Here is a 14844-nt window from a genome sequence, read left to right as displayed (position 1 = left end):
CACCATCTTCTAAGGGCCAGGGCAGTTTTGGCCCCTCCCTCCCAAGTATTTTTTGAAGGAGCTGAGCCCCCTCAATATTCAGGGGGCATTTGGCTCTGCCGGCTCTGCCCCCTAGCTTCAGATGTGCGATGTCATGACGTTGCCCCCTCAATCCCTTTAAGAAGATGGCGCCCCTGGTCTAGGGGCAACTTCATACACGTGGAGGGGGTTGAGCAGAGGGTTTCTACAGTTTAGAGCATTGGAGCAGCAGCGTTAGTAAGCCACTTCTCGTTTATTTATTTTTTTACTTTGTTTAAATGGTAATTTTTTGGTACTATTCCATTTCTCCTGCTTTAAGCACAGCTGAAGGACTTCAAGCATTGCTTTAGACAATGAGATTGGACTCTTGGCTGACCATCAAGCTTGTGGCTCCAGCACAGATTTCTCCTAGGGAAGCAGCCCTGGTGCAGAAGCTACCCCAAATCAAGGATTTTTGATGTCAATCAGTAAAAGAGAAGTAGCATCATTTTAAACCAGCCCACGTGTTTTGGTCGGGTAAACTGGGTGAATGCAAGTGTGAGGAGGGAGCATCGCTCAGTACTTATATATCTCGTTCATCCCTTTTCTGCTCAATAGACCAAGCACTGGTTAAGCCGATGAAGCCGAACAGCTTTCGTCTCTTGCTGAGGAAGGCCACAGCTTTGCTCATTAAGAGGTTCCATCACACACGCCGCAATGTGAAAGGCTTTATTGCTCAGGTCGTCCTTCCTGTGCTCTTTGTGACTGCTGCCATGGGCCTCGGCACCTTGAGAAGTAAGGTGGCTGAATATCCAGCGCTCCACCTCTCCCCATCCTTGTATGGTTCCTCCAAGCAGACAGACTTCTTTGGGTGAATATCCCTTTTTATGTTATTAAAGCTAGCATTATGGACCAGGTATAATGGCCAAGATCTGCCATATGGTTAAGTGACTTAGTCTGGGGGCAAAAAATAGTATCATAATGAGGTATGCTAGGAATATAGTTGGTGGTTTCTTGTTGCTGAGCAACAACGTGCAGAGCTCAGTGGAGTGGGAGGCCAGCCAACCAGAAGTCTCTGAGGTGTACTTGCCTGGAGAGTCAGCATCTGAAGTCAGGTCCAGTCCTAGGGTCGGGCGAACAGCAATCCACACGTTCAGATGGTCCAGGGGTCAGGGAATATGATGATCATGGGGGTCAAAGGTCAAGATGAGAAGGCAGCAGCATGGAACTAAAAGCGTTGTTACCAGCACCTGACTGCTGCTGGAAGCTCGGCTTAAGAAGGCTGAAGCCAGCCGGTTCTCATCAGCGCCTTCTCCTCTGCGTCCTTGAAGGCTGATCAGCTGCCGATGGAGCCATTCTGCCTTCTGCCTCTTCAGGCAAAACTGACTCCTGGCTCATGACAGTTGGAAGAGGGGGTTGACAAAAGGAAGACGTTTTATTAAATTCTGTAATCCAGTGTTTTCTAGAGTTGGGAAAGCCTCTGGGAGCCTCAGCTTACCAAGTGATGGCCTAAGAGGCTGGGTCAGCAAAGTGCAGTAGCACAGGTTTTGTGTGTGTGTCAGGGTCCTCCAACAACACAGCAGAACTCTGCAGGCCCAGTAGTCCACTTCCTCTTACACCTGTTGGTAAGGAACATGAGCTCCCTATGGTTGCCACAGCCAGGTGTTGCCTCTCAGCTCATGAATTGTCAGAGGCAGCTTTAAAGGCAAAAGAGGCTCTAGGTTGCCAGTCTGACAACCTGTACACACACACACACACACACACACACACACACACACACACACACACACTTCAGCAATATGATTAGGTCTACTAAGAAATTATCTCTGAATGTTTTTTACCTATCGAAGAGATTACCCAGAAATCTCTTGACTGACAAATTCCACAGATTTGAAGCCTTGAAACATTAAAAGTTTAATTCAGTAGTGCACAAATGCGGAGCATCACAATTATTTCTAAACCTTTTCATATCAGCAGCTCTTTAGTAAACTTTCAATTGCTACTTTATATTCTTCTGGATTTCAAAAGTTTTGGCACAAGGCCGGCAGATAGGAAAACTGCTATCACTGTGCATACACCTTCCTGCCCCCCCCCACCTCAAAATGAATTTCTATATCAACACATTCCTTGTGCTGAACTGCTTCTTCAGTTCAAGATGAATTGAATTCTAAGCAGCAGTTTGTGGATTCACCTTCAGGGACTATTTACAGGGAAACACTTCAGAAGAATGACTCCAGTGTACTATAGAGAAACTTTTTGGAGTGCTCTCTCATGTCAGAAAATGTCCCCTCCTGAAAAAGACACATGAGAACTGGGAAATTTGCTTCTGAGATAAAAGTTCTTGGTTCTCATTTGAAATGGGACTTTTGAGTGATACAGTAAAATTTCTTTAGGGTAGATAATTGAAGAATTGCTCACAAACTGGTTATAGGGTCACAGCCTAAAATTTTATATGACAAACCGTTAGTTTTATATGTGTAACTTTGAACCTAGCAAACGAATGATCCTGTTTTGTGCCAAAACTTCATATCTATTCCATGATTTATGCAGTGGGATATAAAATAGTGTTTGACTTTGACTATGCTTATGTTATTCAGCTTATATGCTATACAGCTATTCTGACTCTAATGAAAGTTCAGTTAACAATTTTTGTACTTTTTAAAAACCCTAGAAATTATAATGAAACGACTGATGCTCTGGTTGCTTCAATGCTTTCTTTTCCTGGAGCAGATAGCACATGCGTGAACAAAAGTATTTTGTAAGTAGCTGTTTTCTTCTTTTAAATTCCTAATCAGGGAAGGGAAGTGGCCAGAAATTAAGAGTCATCAGGCATTAAGGGAACCCTTTCACCATCTGCCAAGCTATGATGTTCTTAGAAACAGGTCTCCAGCAACCGTCAGATTGTTAAAGAATGTAGTTTTAAAAATGTTTTGCATTTACTAAGGCTGATATTTTAAAGCATACTTACTTGAAAGGTTCTGTTGGTATCCATTCTGCGTTCAGTGCCTGGATGCAAGACAAATGACTTCAACTAAAATTTAAACCTTCCTCACAATGCTATTCATATTCACCCAGAAGTAAGCCCACATAATTCAATAAATTTTATGCAACCCAAGACTTTTTGCATTTAATGTGACTCAGTCTGAAGAAAATAGGCATAGATTACAGCCACGGATTTCCTGTCCAAGGGGGCTCACTAACACGTAAAAGTGTATGGGGTTGTAGCCTTAGCTGCCCAAGCAATATTCGTACATTGATGGTGTGAGCCAAGGTGGGTAGGAGATTCTGTATCACACCTATTGATGCACATGTCTCATCTGGGCTGACTGAGCTGTGTGTGGGAAAGCATGATGGGCTTTCATCTTGGGCCTTGACAGTAGCTTCTGGTTATCCCTGAACCGACTTAGCACGATTCTCAAGTTCAATTTTTATTACAGCAAAAGCCAGCAATACAGAATATCATAATTCCAAACAAAAGAAAATCAGCAATAACATCACCAGAAATAGAACAATTACACAAAAGGAATTTGCAATGTGTCATTCAATAGAAGGGATTGACTTTCTTAATAGCTAAAGTGCAGAATTTGGCCACGTCATATGACACTGGGCTTGTGGAATCTTCCAGAAGGAACTTTCATAAGATTTCGGAGGGAAATTCCAAATAATATTGTAAGGGTGTAAATTTTGATAAAAAGGGTAAAATAAGTCAAGCTCGTTCTTCACTATAAAATTCACAAAATAAAAGAATGTGAGTCACAGATTCTACCTTGTTAAACATGCAAGGGCAAAGGCGCTCATGAATTGGTACCCACATAAATTTGCCGTACAGCACTGCTGAGGGCATTGCCTCAAAGCGGGCTCTAGAGAAGGCCCATCTATAAGCTTCGTTAGTGATGTTAGATAAGTAAGGGGCAGCTGTAAAATTAGGCCACGATTTTAGACATCTATAATTCTCCGGGAGTAAGGCATCTTCTTGTTGTAATTCAACATCGTAAACTCTCTGAGTAATAATTATTTTTGCCTTGTTCAGAGTTCCATTAAAAAGATCTTCAGGATTTACGCCAATTTGTTTGATCTTGTTAGTTATTTGCATAAGCCAGGGTGGATAGGGAACTTCGGCCAGGAAATGAGGTAACATTCCCTTTGGATTGTAATGGATTTTCAACCAGAGGGATATTGCTTGTTCCCAGACTTTTAATTCCACTCTGGGAAGTCCTGCCTCTTGCCTTAACACTGCATTAGGTGTGCTCTTTGGGGTACCGAATACTGATCTTAAAAATTTTGATTGTACTGTTTCAAGGGTCTTAAGATTGGCAGAAGGTCCGATTTGAGAGCCATACAGGAGCTGGGCTAAAGATTTTGCCTTTTAGGGTAATAGGAAGGAAGCACGATTCTGTTGCTTAGGGAAGTATTTGTGCAGAGTGCAGACTGCACATTATTAAGCAAGTATCGCAGGATTATCCAATTAATGCTTTACCCATGCAATGCCTCAGGGCTTGTGCTCCCTTCTGCATTCAAGAAAATGTTGTTATTTTAATGTTAATTTCTAAAGTTTCTTGCTAAGGAATTTAAAGCAAGTCTCATTAGACCTTTGCAATCAATATCACAATTCAATGGCTGAAAAGAGATTGACAGAGCAATAGGCAGAACCATTAAGAACTAGACAGGCTGCGTGAACTTCGCTCCCCTTGAAGCGAGTGGGATTTGTTGGGGGCTCTCAGGAGAATCAATAAATAAAGGCGATCTCTGGCCAAGTGCCCTGCATTAAATAGGAATCTGCCACCTTCTTACCATGTGTCATCTGCACACCTGCCAACAGGAAATGTCAGTGTTAAATCTGCTTATTTTCAGAGCATGTTTCAAGGAAGGCGAGCCTGGCGAGTGGGTGTTCAGTGGGAACCAGAGTGCTCAGTATTCTGCCTGCAACTGCACAGACAACAGACAGGTAACGTTAAATTAAAACTCAATGAGAGGAGATAAATATGAAATAAACATCAGGGACTTGTGGGACTTGTTCAGCAGCAAACGGCTGGCTCCAAGGGTTGCATATTTGAACATTGGCTACATACGTTGGATAAATTGGTGACAGGAGTTACTGTCCACTGTCTGTCACTACCTGGAATTGAAAATAAGGCTGTGCTTTCAGTCTTTTTTAGTCGGGAACCAATTATGGTATGAACAGATATGCTTCTTTTTTATTATATTCTTTCAACTTTCGTCAACCTGGGAGCTTCCAAATATTTTGAACTTTAGCTCCCATCAGTCCCAGGCAGCAGAGTTGTAGCCCAAAACATCTGGAGGGCACCAAGTTGGGGAAGGCTGCAGACTCCAAGGAGGCTTGGTGTGTTGAATGCTGGACAAACACAGAGCTGGTTCACCCACAAACAAGCTAAAACAGAGTTCATGGATTGAAATTGCTTCATAGTCCAATCCTATGCACATGCTACCTACCTGTATCCATTAAATTCAGTTGAACTTATTTAAAAATAATGCTGTGTGGGTTTAGAGCCTTTGGTTGTAATTCTATGCACAGTTAGGCTGCCTAAATGTAGGCACAGCATCACAGCCCGATCCCACTGGTCTCAGTGGGAATTGCTCCATAACAGAATGGACTGTGATCTTAATCTCATTGGAAGCCCTTTTGTAAATAAGGGAATTGCATTTGCCAGTGGAAGATATTAAAGCTGAGTGTTGGACTCTAGTGCTTTCAAGGCTGGTCTTCAACCAAAAGAGGAAAGATATAATTTGACTTCCAAGGGCTTCTCCTAGGCCTAACACTGCACTTGGCAGTATATAGTGATCTTAGGTGGGAATTCATCTCACCTGTCCTCTCTCTCCAATGTTTTGGCTATCCCTGGGTATGCTTAAATCCTATTGTGTGCAGAATTTTGTGTGTGCAATCATTGTGCACATTTTCGGGAAGGCTGATAAGGGTGGGGCATGGAATTGCCATAGTCCTGACAAAAAAAAGGAGAAAAGAATCCTGTCTCAGAAGCTGCTACTTGCATTTCAAAGGAAGCTCCCGTTGGCAAAAATGCATTTTTGTTGACAGCATGCAGACCTCTCCCAAGACATTCTGCTGCCTGAGGCAAAATACAAGACGCACACCCCCCCCACCGCGCCGTACATGTCATGCCATATTCAGAAGCTAAGTGGGCCTGCAGGTGAACTTTAGTACGGCGGTGGTGACTTGAACAGTGTCCTCCACCCCTCGGAGTGCAGCTGGTTAGCTTAGGAGGTGTACAGGAGGTCATGTGACACACACTGCTCCACCCTAATGGAACCATGACAGGGAATGGATAATGCAAACTTCCCTGCCCCTCACTCACCCCACCTCACCCCGGACCAGATTTCTACTTCCCTTAATAACAGAAAGTTTGACTGAGAACTTGGAGTCTCAGTTAACATATCTGCTACAAGACAGCAACTCTAGCAGAACAGACACTGCTAGTAGCAAGATATTTGGTTATAGTTCTCTCATACAAAAGGAAAAATGGTTAAATTCATGATTACTGAAAATCTGTTCTATTCCCCGATTTATAGTGGAAATTTGTCGAAACAAATGTACTGTTCCATCTATTTTAGCCAAGGAATTCTTGCAAATTATATCTGTTTATATGTATTGAATTTTTTTTACGTTTTTTTTTAACTTTATTTACTCTTGCTTTATTTTATCCTGTCTTGCCCAGTGTTTTTGTACATTGTGTTGCATAAGATTATATTGTGGGCCTTTGGCCGTAATAAAGATTTCATGATCACCCCACCTCATTGTTGGGGGGGGGGGCTTCTCATGTATTCCCTTGGCTGCCACATACATAACAAAAATCTGGGCATTCATTGCACTTACACAATTAATGACACTTCCAGTCTGGTCTGCACTGTGCATGTGTGTCACTGAGTGAAGGGAAGAGAGTAAAGGAGGAATGAATTATGTGCTCCAAATAGACCGTACTTCCTATGATTGAGAGGGTGCCATATAAACCAAGAATATCCTTCTGTGTTGTCCTTAAGCCTGGGGTTAACAGGGGCTGTAGCAGCAATGCCATGGTGTGCATATAGTAGTGTTGGGGGATGAGTGTTCAGACTCCTGGGCTCTCACTTGTGGGGTGCCTCAGGGCTCCATCCTCTCCCCCTTGCTTTTCAACATCTATATGAAGCCTCTGGGAGAGATCATCAGGTGATTTGTATGCAAGTATACGGATGATACCCAATTCTACCTCTCTTTAAAATCGGAACCAGCGAAGGCAGTGAATGTCCTGTGTGAGTGCCTGGAAATAGTTGGAGGATGGATGGTGGCTAACAGATTGAAGTTGAATCCTGACAAGACAGAAGTACTGTTTTGGGGGGAGGGGCAGGTGTGGAGGACTCCCTGGTCCTGAATGGGGTAACTTTAAAACAAGAAACATATTTGAAGCTAAATTTTATGATGTGTACTATGTATGACAAGTTATATGGGAACAATAAAGTGAGTTGTACATAATATTTATTTGCCAAGACTATATGATTTTTAGCTAAAAGAGTTAAAAATTTCTTTTTGGTTCCTAGAAATGTCCGAAAGTTAACTTTTCTCCACCTCACAAGAGAACTTTCTTCTCCCGGACAATTTACAACCTTACTGGCCATGATGTAGAGACATACCTTCTAGTGACTGCCAAAGACTTTGTGCAGAAGAGGTACATTGCTTATTCTATTAAACCCTCTTTATTTTTTCACCATTTGATTCTTTTAGTAAACCCTTTTTATTATGCTGTCTCCAGTTGTCAGGTCATTGGAGTTAATTTACAAGTGTGCTGTGTATTTAATTTTGATTAAAAGGGTTGAGGCATCTGCATTGTGCTCCCAGTAGATAGGGGAGGTGTGGGCAATGTGTTTTTGACTACAACTTCCATCAACCTCAGCCAACATAACCAATGTCAAGAGATTATGACGATGACAGCTGAAGTCACCAACATTAGGGAAACTGCTGTGTGGAGTTTATCTCTATAGTGCCCTGTTCTCCTGACTCTACATCCCCGAGAAAAACCAGGTCACATTTCTTAAAGTTCTGGCAAGCCAGAATGTATGAATGACATGATGCCAGACATGGTTGAAGGGGATCAGGCTTGCTCTAGAATATTTTAGGAATCTAAACATTTCTATTTTGAAAAGGAGAAAATTGTACAACTACCCTTTTTTTAAAAAAAAAAAGCAGGAAAATGCATAAATAATTTTTATTTTATTCATTAATTTATTATAACATTTGCAGATACTGGGTTTTGTAAATGTAGAATTGTAAATATTGTGGCTCTGCTTTCACTGTAGGAGATGGTTAAAATCCTGCAAATCTAAAAATAAAAGAAAATCACTAAAAACCATTTGAAATTGTTATTCTTCATTAAGATTTTAATGTGCTGGCTTGGCATTGCCTTAATGTAAGTACTTGTGCAACCATTGCTGTACATGGTATGATTGGGCTGCTGAGCCTCAGAGTTTCACCCACCTTTAAGGAATGAGGCAATCATGTAACTTATGACTGTACTGTGTATTTTCTGAGGCATATTTATTTCCCCCCTCTAGGTATGGTGGTTGGAGTTTTGGACTGCCTTTGACTAATGACCTGAAGTTTGATATAACTCCAGTGCCTGCTAACAGGACAATAACTAAGGTAAACTGCAGTTGTGAAAATATGGAATGAAAATCTAGAAAAGCAGTTTCTTGGTTGGAACATTGGATTATATTCAACTAAGTGATGGTCAGGGTAAATTCTTTGAAATTATTGGACCTGTGCCTGTACATGCACACCTGCTCATGGGTTACATGCTAGGGTTGCCATATTTTGAAGAGCAAAAAAGAGGACGCATTTGCCAACCTCTACCTTTAGCTATGGATCACTAGGATGACTCTACCCTGGAAAAAGAGGACATTTCCTGGAAAAAGAGGACCTATGGCAACCCTATTGTTGCATTGACACATTTGCTTGAGCAAGTGGATACCAGGTTGAGTGGGCCATGTTGCTGGAAAAGAGAGTGTGCCATGCCTTGAGGAGTAAGGTTGTTGTTGTTTAGTCGTTTAGTCGTGTCCGACTCTTCGTGACCCCATGGACCAGAGCACGCCAGGCACTCCTGTCTTCCACTGCCTCCCGCAGTTTGGTCAAACTCATGTTCGTAGCTTCGAGAACACTGTCCAACCATCTCATCCTCTGTCGTCCCCTTCTCCTAGTGCCCTCAAGGAGTAAGGTAGCCCTCAGCTACTCTCAGGTGTAGCATGGGATTCTGACCCATTCCCAACATTGAAGTAGCTGCCAGTCCAATTGACTTCTGTTTACAAAATGTGAAGGGAGGTGCCATATTCCCTTCACTTCTAGTTAGCAAAATGTCTTGGGTTGGCCCTGTGATAGGTAACCAGCACTTAAATAAAAATAACTAGGGGCTTGTAATAAACCAACGAAATAGGGACTGCTTTCTTTCTGGTGTGGTGAGGAAACAGGTATCAGTTTAAATACTAAAGTATTTCAGAAACTCCCCAGAATTGCATGTAATCAAGAAATCTGTTTTGAAACTGGTGATTTTACCTGGCACATCAAATTGCAACTAAGCTAATTTCTTTTTGTCTGTTTTCATTCAGCTGTCTTTTTTCTCCAGCCACTCTCGCGCTTCTTTACTAGATTAACAAGATGGTTTGTGGTGCAGGGAGGGAAAGAATGAAAACCGTGTGACAAAAACTGCACTTTACATTGTATGAAGCAGACTAGGCTCCCCTTTGCCTGTTCTACACTTGGAACAGGCTCTTGTATTGGTCATTTTTTCCTTGTATCAATAACATTTTTATTATAACAAATAAAAATCATTGCGTAAAGGGATACATAGCTGCAGCCTGTAGCAAAAGAAGCATAGGAGGGGTGAAGCCTGTCAAGATACTTGAAATTTATTTTAAGGCAGAAGTGTAGCCACCATGTTCTGAAAATAGTTCCATAAAAAAGACGTTTCATATTTATTGTCTTTTTGTGCTCTTGAGTGAATCTTTGAAAGCGCCTCTCCAGACCCCCATCTTATAGCAGTCCTGGATTATGGCTCTTCCTGACTGATTCTAGATCATTTGACATCTTCAGGACTTGAGACCTGGGTTTCCTGAGGCAGGAAGCTGAAAAGTCTGAGATCACAGTCCAGTGGGCTTATAGCTATTTCTGCCCCTTGTTAGCACCATATATTGAAAGAGGGAATGTGACTGGAATAAGTATCAGGACTCTGCTAAATTGGGGGTCCTTTTCAGTCTAATCCCATGAATGTTACTCAGTCGGAACTGAGTCGCACTGACGTCAGTGGCATTCATTCCCAAGAAAGCGTTGTGAAATTACAGGCCCAGGTACATTTATAGCTCATTTTCTCCTCCAAGGAACTCAGAGCACCAATATTAATTTTATTTTTACAGAAAGCCTAAGAGAAAGTTTAGACTGAGTGCCTTGCTCAAGACCACCTAGTGGGCCTCCTAGCTGAGTGGGGTGCCCTGTTGTTGTTCAGTTACTGGATGGAATAGGAAAATATCTAGGCTGCTTTCTGTACTAACACGGTAAAAAAAAAAAAACCCCACAGTTCAGAACATCACTCAAGGTCAATGTTTGAGGCACTTCTGAGTAGCAACTGCGAAGATAATACAGGAAAGTGCAGAAAGGCAGTACATGGAAGAGATTACAGTTCATGAATTGTGTTCAGGGGCACAGCCTGTGAGGGAAATACCATAAATCCCTCAACAACAAAAGACACACACAAAGAGAGAGACAGAGACAGACAGACAGACAGACAGACAGACACAGTGACGGAGCTTCATGCTCCAGCACCGGGGGTGGCAGACAGCAGGCAGGGGCGGGGCTGGTGTGCGTCCTGGGAGCATGGTGCGCTACCCAAAGGGCCGTGGCGCGCATCCTGTGGGTGTGGTGCGCCGCCTGCAGGGGCATGGCACCCCACCCAGCGTGAGCAGGGGGGGAGCCACGATGGCACCCCACCGGGATCGCGCTGCCGGGGGCGTGCGCTCCCCCGCACTCCTCTTCCTCCGCCACTGCACGCACGCACGCGCACGCGCACACACACCCACACACACAGAGAGAGAGACCTGAGAAGCTTGTTTGGTGGCATCCTGGCACTGATATATGTGTTACTGGAAACTACCATTCACAAGTGCACCTTGTTTGGTGGCATTGGGCAGGGAGTAGAAAACACACAGGCCATATGCATGGTGGGTGAAGAACCTTATCTTATTAAAAGCAAAAATAAAAATAAAAAATTATTCTTCCCTGTTGCTTTTGTCTCTCAAATTTAAATATAGGTCTGGTATAATCCTGAAGGTTATCACAGCCTCCCCGCCTACCTTAACAGCTTGAATAACTTCATTCTCCGTGCTAACTTGCCAAAAGAAAACTCTTCTGAATATGGTAGGTGCTCAACAGGCCTTGGCAGGTTGAGAGGCTTTCTTTTCTGCCTATTGCCTAATGAATTGTGACATTGTAAAGCATAACACTTTTATTCATGCCCATTAAGAATGATTGGCGTAAAACAGCAAAATGGCTTGTCCAATTTTTAGGCTTTTCAGGGCATCAGTTACACTTCTTTCCTTTATGATCTTAATATGTGCTGCTGGAGACAAAACTAATTAGTAAACATTGTCTTAAGACTCACATCCCTAGATCAAGCAGGAATTGTTTTCAGTCTTTTCATTTAAACTCATTCAAGCACTTGGAACTGGTAAGTATGCTGTGAACTTGTAACTTTAGATAGGTCAGGCTTATTGAAACCTAGATGGAGACAGAATTGATGGTATTTTCTCCATGGCACCTTTCAAGCAGCCAAAGTCGTTTGTTGCTTTGACAAATAAATGACAGCTTAAGAACCATTGAAATAGCCAGATGAAAGTTCACTGTCATTTCAGCAATTTGAAATAGGTGGCAATCCTGCTTTTGAGCTCTGACTTAAGCTTCATGTATTTAAAAAAACCACATAAAAAGAGCTTTTTACACTGACACTAAGCAAATCATTATGGCTTTCAACTTATGTATATTGTGCTTCTTTGCCTTCCAAGCCTAAAAAAATATGTATTGAAATGGAAATTTTGACTTCTAGCCTAAGCTGCAGTAAAAGGAAAATGGCTTTATAGTGAAGGAGCATTAACAGCTTAGTCAAACTGTATCTTCTTTATTTTTGATTGCAGGTGGGGGGATTGCTTTCTAGTTATTTGTGCATCTTGTTCTGAACTAGAAATTGCTTTCATTCCTTGATTGGGGCATGAAACACTGCACTTAAGGGGAAATTTTGGGGTTGGTGGGTTTTTTTTGTTTTTGCAATGAACTGCAAGAAATATCCTGCTATTCCATATTGGCAACCTATTTTAAAAAGCCTACCCCAACTGCAGAAAACAAAACAGGTTTCCCCCTCTAAAAGAACAAATGTCAGCCAGGACCCCAATAAGAATGGATGGCACATAAGCACTTGGCACTGCAGTGATTTCAAAATATGTTAAGAGATCAACCCCCCCTTGCCCCCCACCTGCATGCCTCATTTCAGCTCTTGTATAAATGTATAAATGTTAAGGAAAGAAATTTACATTTTATGTTTTAAAAAATACTTAGAATTTGAAAATGCTATTATTACATTTATATCTCACCTTCCTTTCAAGAAGTTTAGGGCTATGTACAACGTTCTCTTCCCCAGTCCAATTCTTTCCTCACAGCTATTCTTAGATGTACTTGACTGTTTGAAGGTCACCCAAGGAACTTCATACCTAAATAGGGATTTCATTTAAGTCTCCCCATTCCTTGTGTGAAACTCTTAACTACTGCACCATACTTCCCATTTAAAGGTTGTTGTTTTTTTAAAAAAATGTAATTACATAAAATAATACAATTAGCCCATAGAATCATAAAATTGTAGAGTGGGAAGAGACCCTGAAAGTCTCTATCCAACCCCAGCAATGTAGGAATCTCAGCTAAAGCATCCATGACAGATGGCCACCCAAGCTCTGCTTAAAAACCTCCAAGGAATGAGAGTCCACTACCTCTTGTGGGAGTCTGTTCCAATGTCAAATAGCTCTTTGTGGCGAGATACACCGGTAAAGGGCCCCGGACGTTTAATGGTCTTTTGACCCAGTACCTCCCTCGCCTATTTTCTTCCCTTGCTGCCACCAACCAGTAAGTCTGTGTAGTGGCACACCAATAATGGATTCCAGTCAGATGAAAAGTGAACCAAACAAATAAGTTTATTTTAGGTGATGATCTTACAAGCATATAAATTCTTATTGGTTTCTCAAGTACTTTTCTTTAAACTTAACCTTTAGTATTAGTTCTCCCCTTTTCCTCCCTGACTGAAGTTCCCTTCTTATTACTCTTTCAGATTCTGCACCACAGCTCACCTCACTAGCTTCTCTAACCCTCTCTCTATCTCAAAATCCTCTCCCCCTCTCTCATCAACTCCCATCAGCTCTCCTCCCTCTTATCTCCTTATATACCCTTGCTTCTGCCTGGAGAGCTCCCATTGGCCATTTACCTCCCTTGTAATTTAACTCTTGCTAGACCCCTAGAGGTGAAATGCCACACTCTTCCTGACAGAAAGTTCTTCCTGATGTTTAGTTGGAATTTCAAACCCATGCAAAATCTAAGAGTTGAAGGTGGCAGTCTCTCCCTTTATCATGCTTGATCACTCTGGATATTTTTGATTTTATGGATTTTTGCAAAATGCAGCTGATGGTTTTCTTCCACTCTGGTATCTTTCATCTGGTCAGTTTAATTCTTACAAGTAGTAAAGGATCTTCTTTTTCTGAGTGGAGTAGAATCATAGAATCACAGAGTTGGAAGAGACCACAAGGGCCATCCAGTCCAACCCCCTGCCAAGCAGGAAACACCATCAAAGCATTCTTGACATACCGTGTTTCTCCTAAAATAAGACGTCCCTCTAAAATAAGCCATGGCATGATCTTTTGAAGGCCAAAAAATGTAAGACATCCCCCCAAAATAAGACGTGTTGGGGGAGCCAGCGGGACGACCCAGAGCGAGCCGGCAAACGCAGCAGCGCGCGCTGCGCCGAGCCCCAGCACAGCGACGCGCGGAGCTCCGGCTGAACGGGCCCCAGGACCCAGCAGCGGGCGGCGCGCGAAGCCGCAGGACCCGGCAGGAGCCGGCAGCAGCCCCAGCCGCGCCGTGCTGCACTGCGTGAAGCCCAGGGACCCAGCAGCGGGTCCTGGGGCTTCGCGCGGCACGGCTGAGGCTGCTGGCTCCTGCCGGGTCCTGCGGCTTCGCGCGCCGCCCGCTGCCGGGTCCTGCGGCTTCACGCGCCACCCGCTGCCGGGTCCCTGGGCTTCATGCGGTATGGCGCGGCGTGCGAAGCCGCAGGACTCGGCAGGAGCTGGCAGCAGTCCCAGCCGCGCCGCGTGAAGCCCAGGGACCCGGCAGCGGGCTCAGCAGGCGGCGCACGAAGCCGCAGCACCCGGCAGGAGCCGGCAGCAGCCCCAGCCACGCCGCGCTGCACGAAGCCCCAGGACCAGGCAGCGGGCGGCGCGCGAAGCCACAGGAGCCGGCAGCAGCCGGCAGCAGCCGGCAGCAGCCTCAGCCGCGCCGCACTGCGCTGCGTGAAGCCCCAAGACCCAGCAGCGGGTGGCGCGCGATGCTTCAGGACCCGGCAGGAGCCGGCAGCAGCCACAGCCGTGCCGCATGAAGCCCTGGGACCCAGCAGCAGGCTCAGCGGGCGGTGCAAGAAAGCCCCGTACCATACGTAACAATAAGACATCCCCCGAAAATAAGCCGCGATGTATTTTTTTAAAAGAAAAATAAATATAAGACGTGTCTTATTTTAGGAGAAACACGGTATGCCTGTCAAGCCTCTGCTTAAA

At 43.7% G+C, this 14844-nt stretch overlaps 1 protein-coding gene across 1 annotated transcript in view; it reads left to right on the top strand.

Moving 5' to 3' along the window:
* The window catches only part of ABCA12 (ATP binding cassette subfamily A member 12), a 142747-nt gene that overhangs the window by 90460 nt on the left and 37443 nt on the right, over positions 1 to 14844 (top strand). Inside the window, exons 35-40 of the mRNA XM_035138968.2 lie at positions 616 to 868; positions 2669 to 2755; positions 4849 to 4942; positions 7543 to 7670; positions 8554 to 8641; positions 11296 to 11401. Coding sequence (XP_034994859.1) covers positions 616 to 868; positions 2669 to 2755; positions 4849 to 4942; positions 7543 to 7670; positions 8554 to 8641; positions 11296 to 11401 — 756 coding nt within the window. The remainder of the gene's footprint in view (positions 1 to 615; positions 869 to 2668; positions 2756 to 4848; positions 4943 to 7542; positions 7671 to 8553; positions 8642 to 11295; positions 11402 to 14844) is intronic.

This window comes from Zootoca vivipara, chromosome 1 (genome assembly GCF_963506605.1).
Source record: "Zootoca vivipara chromosome 1, rZooViv1.1, whole genome shotgun sequence".
Classification (NCBI taxonomy): Eukaryota; Metazoa; Chordata; class Lepidosauria; order Squamata; family Lacertidae; genus Zootoca; species Zootoca vivipara.
The sequence above is the reverse complement of the archived record's forward strand: the minus strand, read 5'-3'. Positions and strand labels throughout refer to the sequence as shown.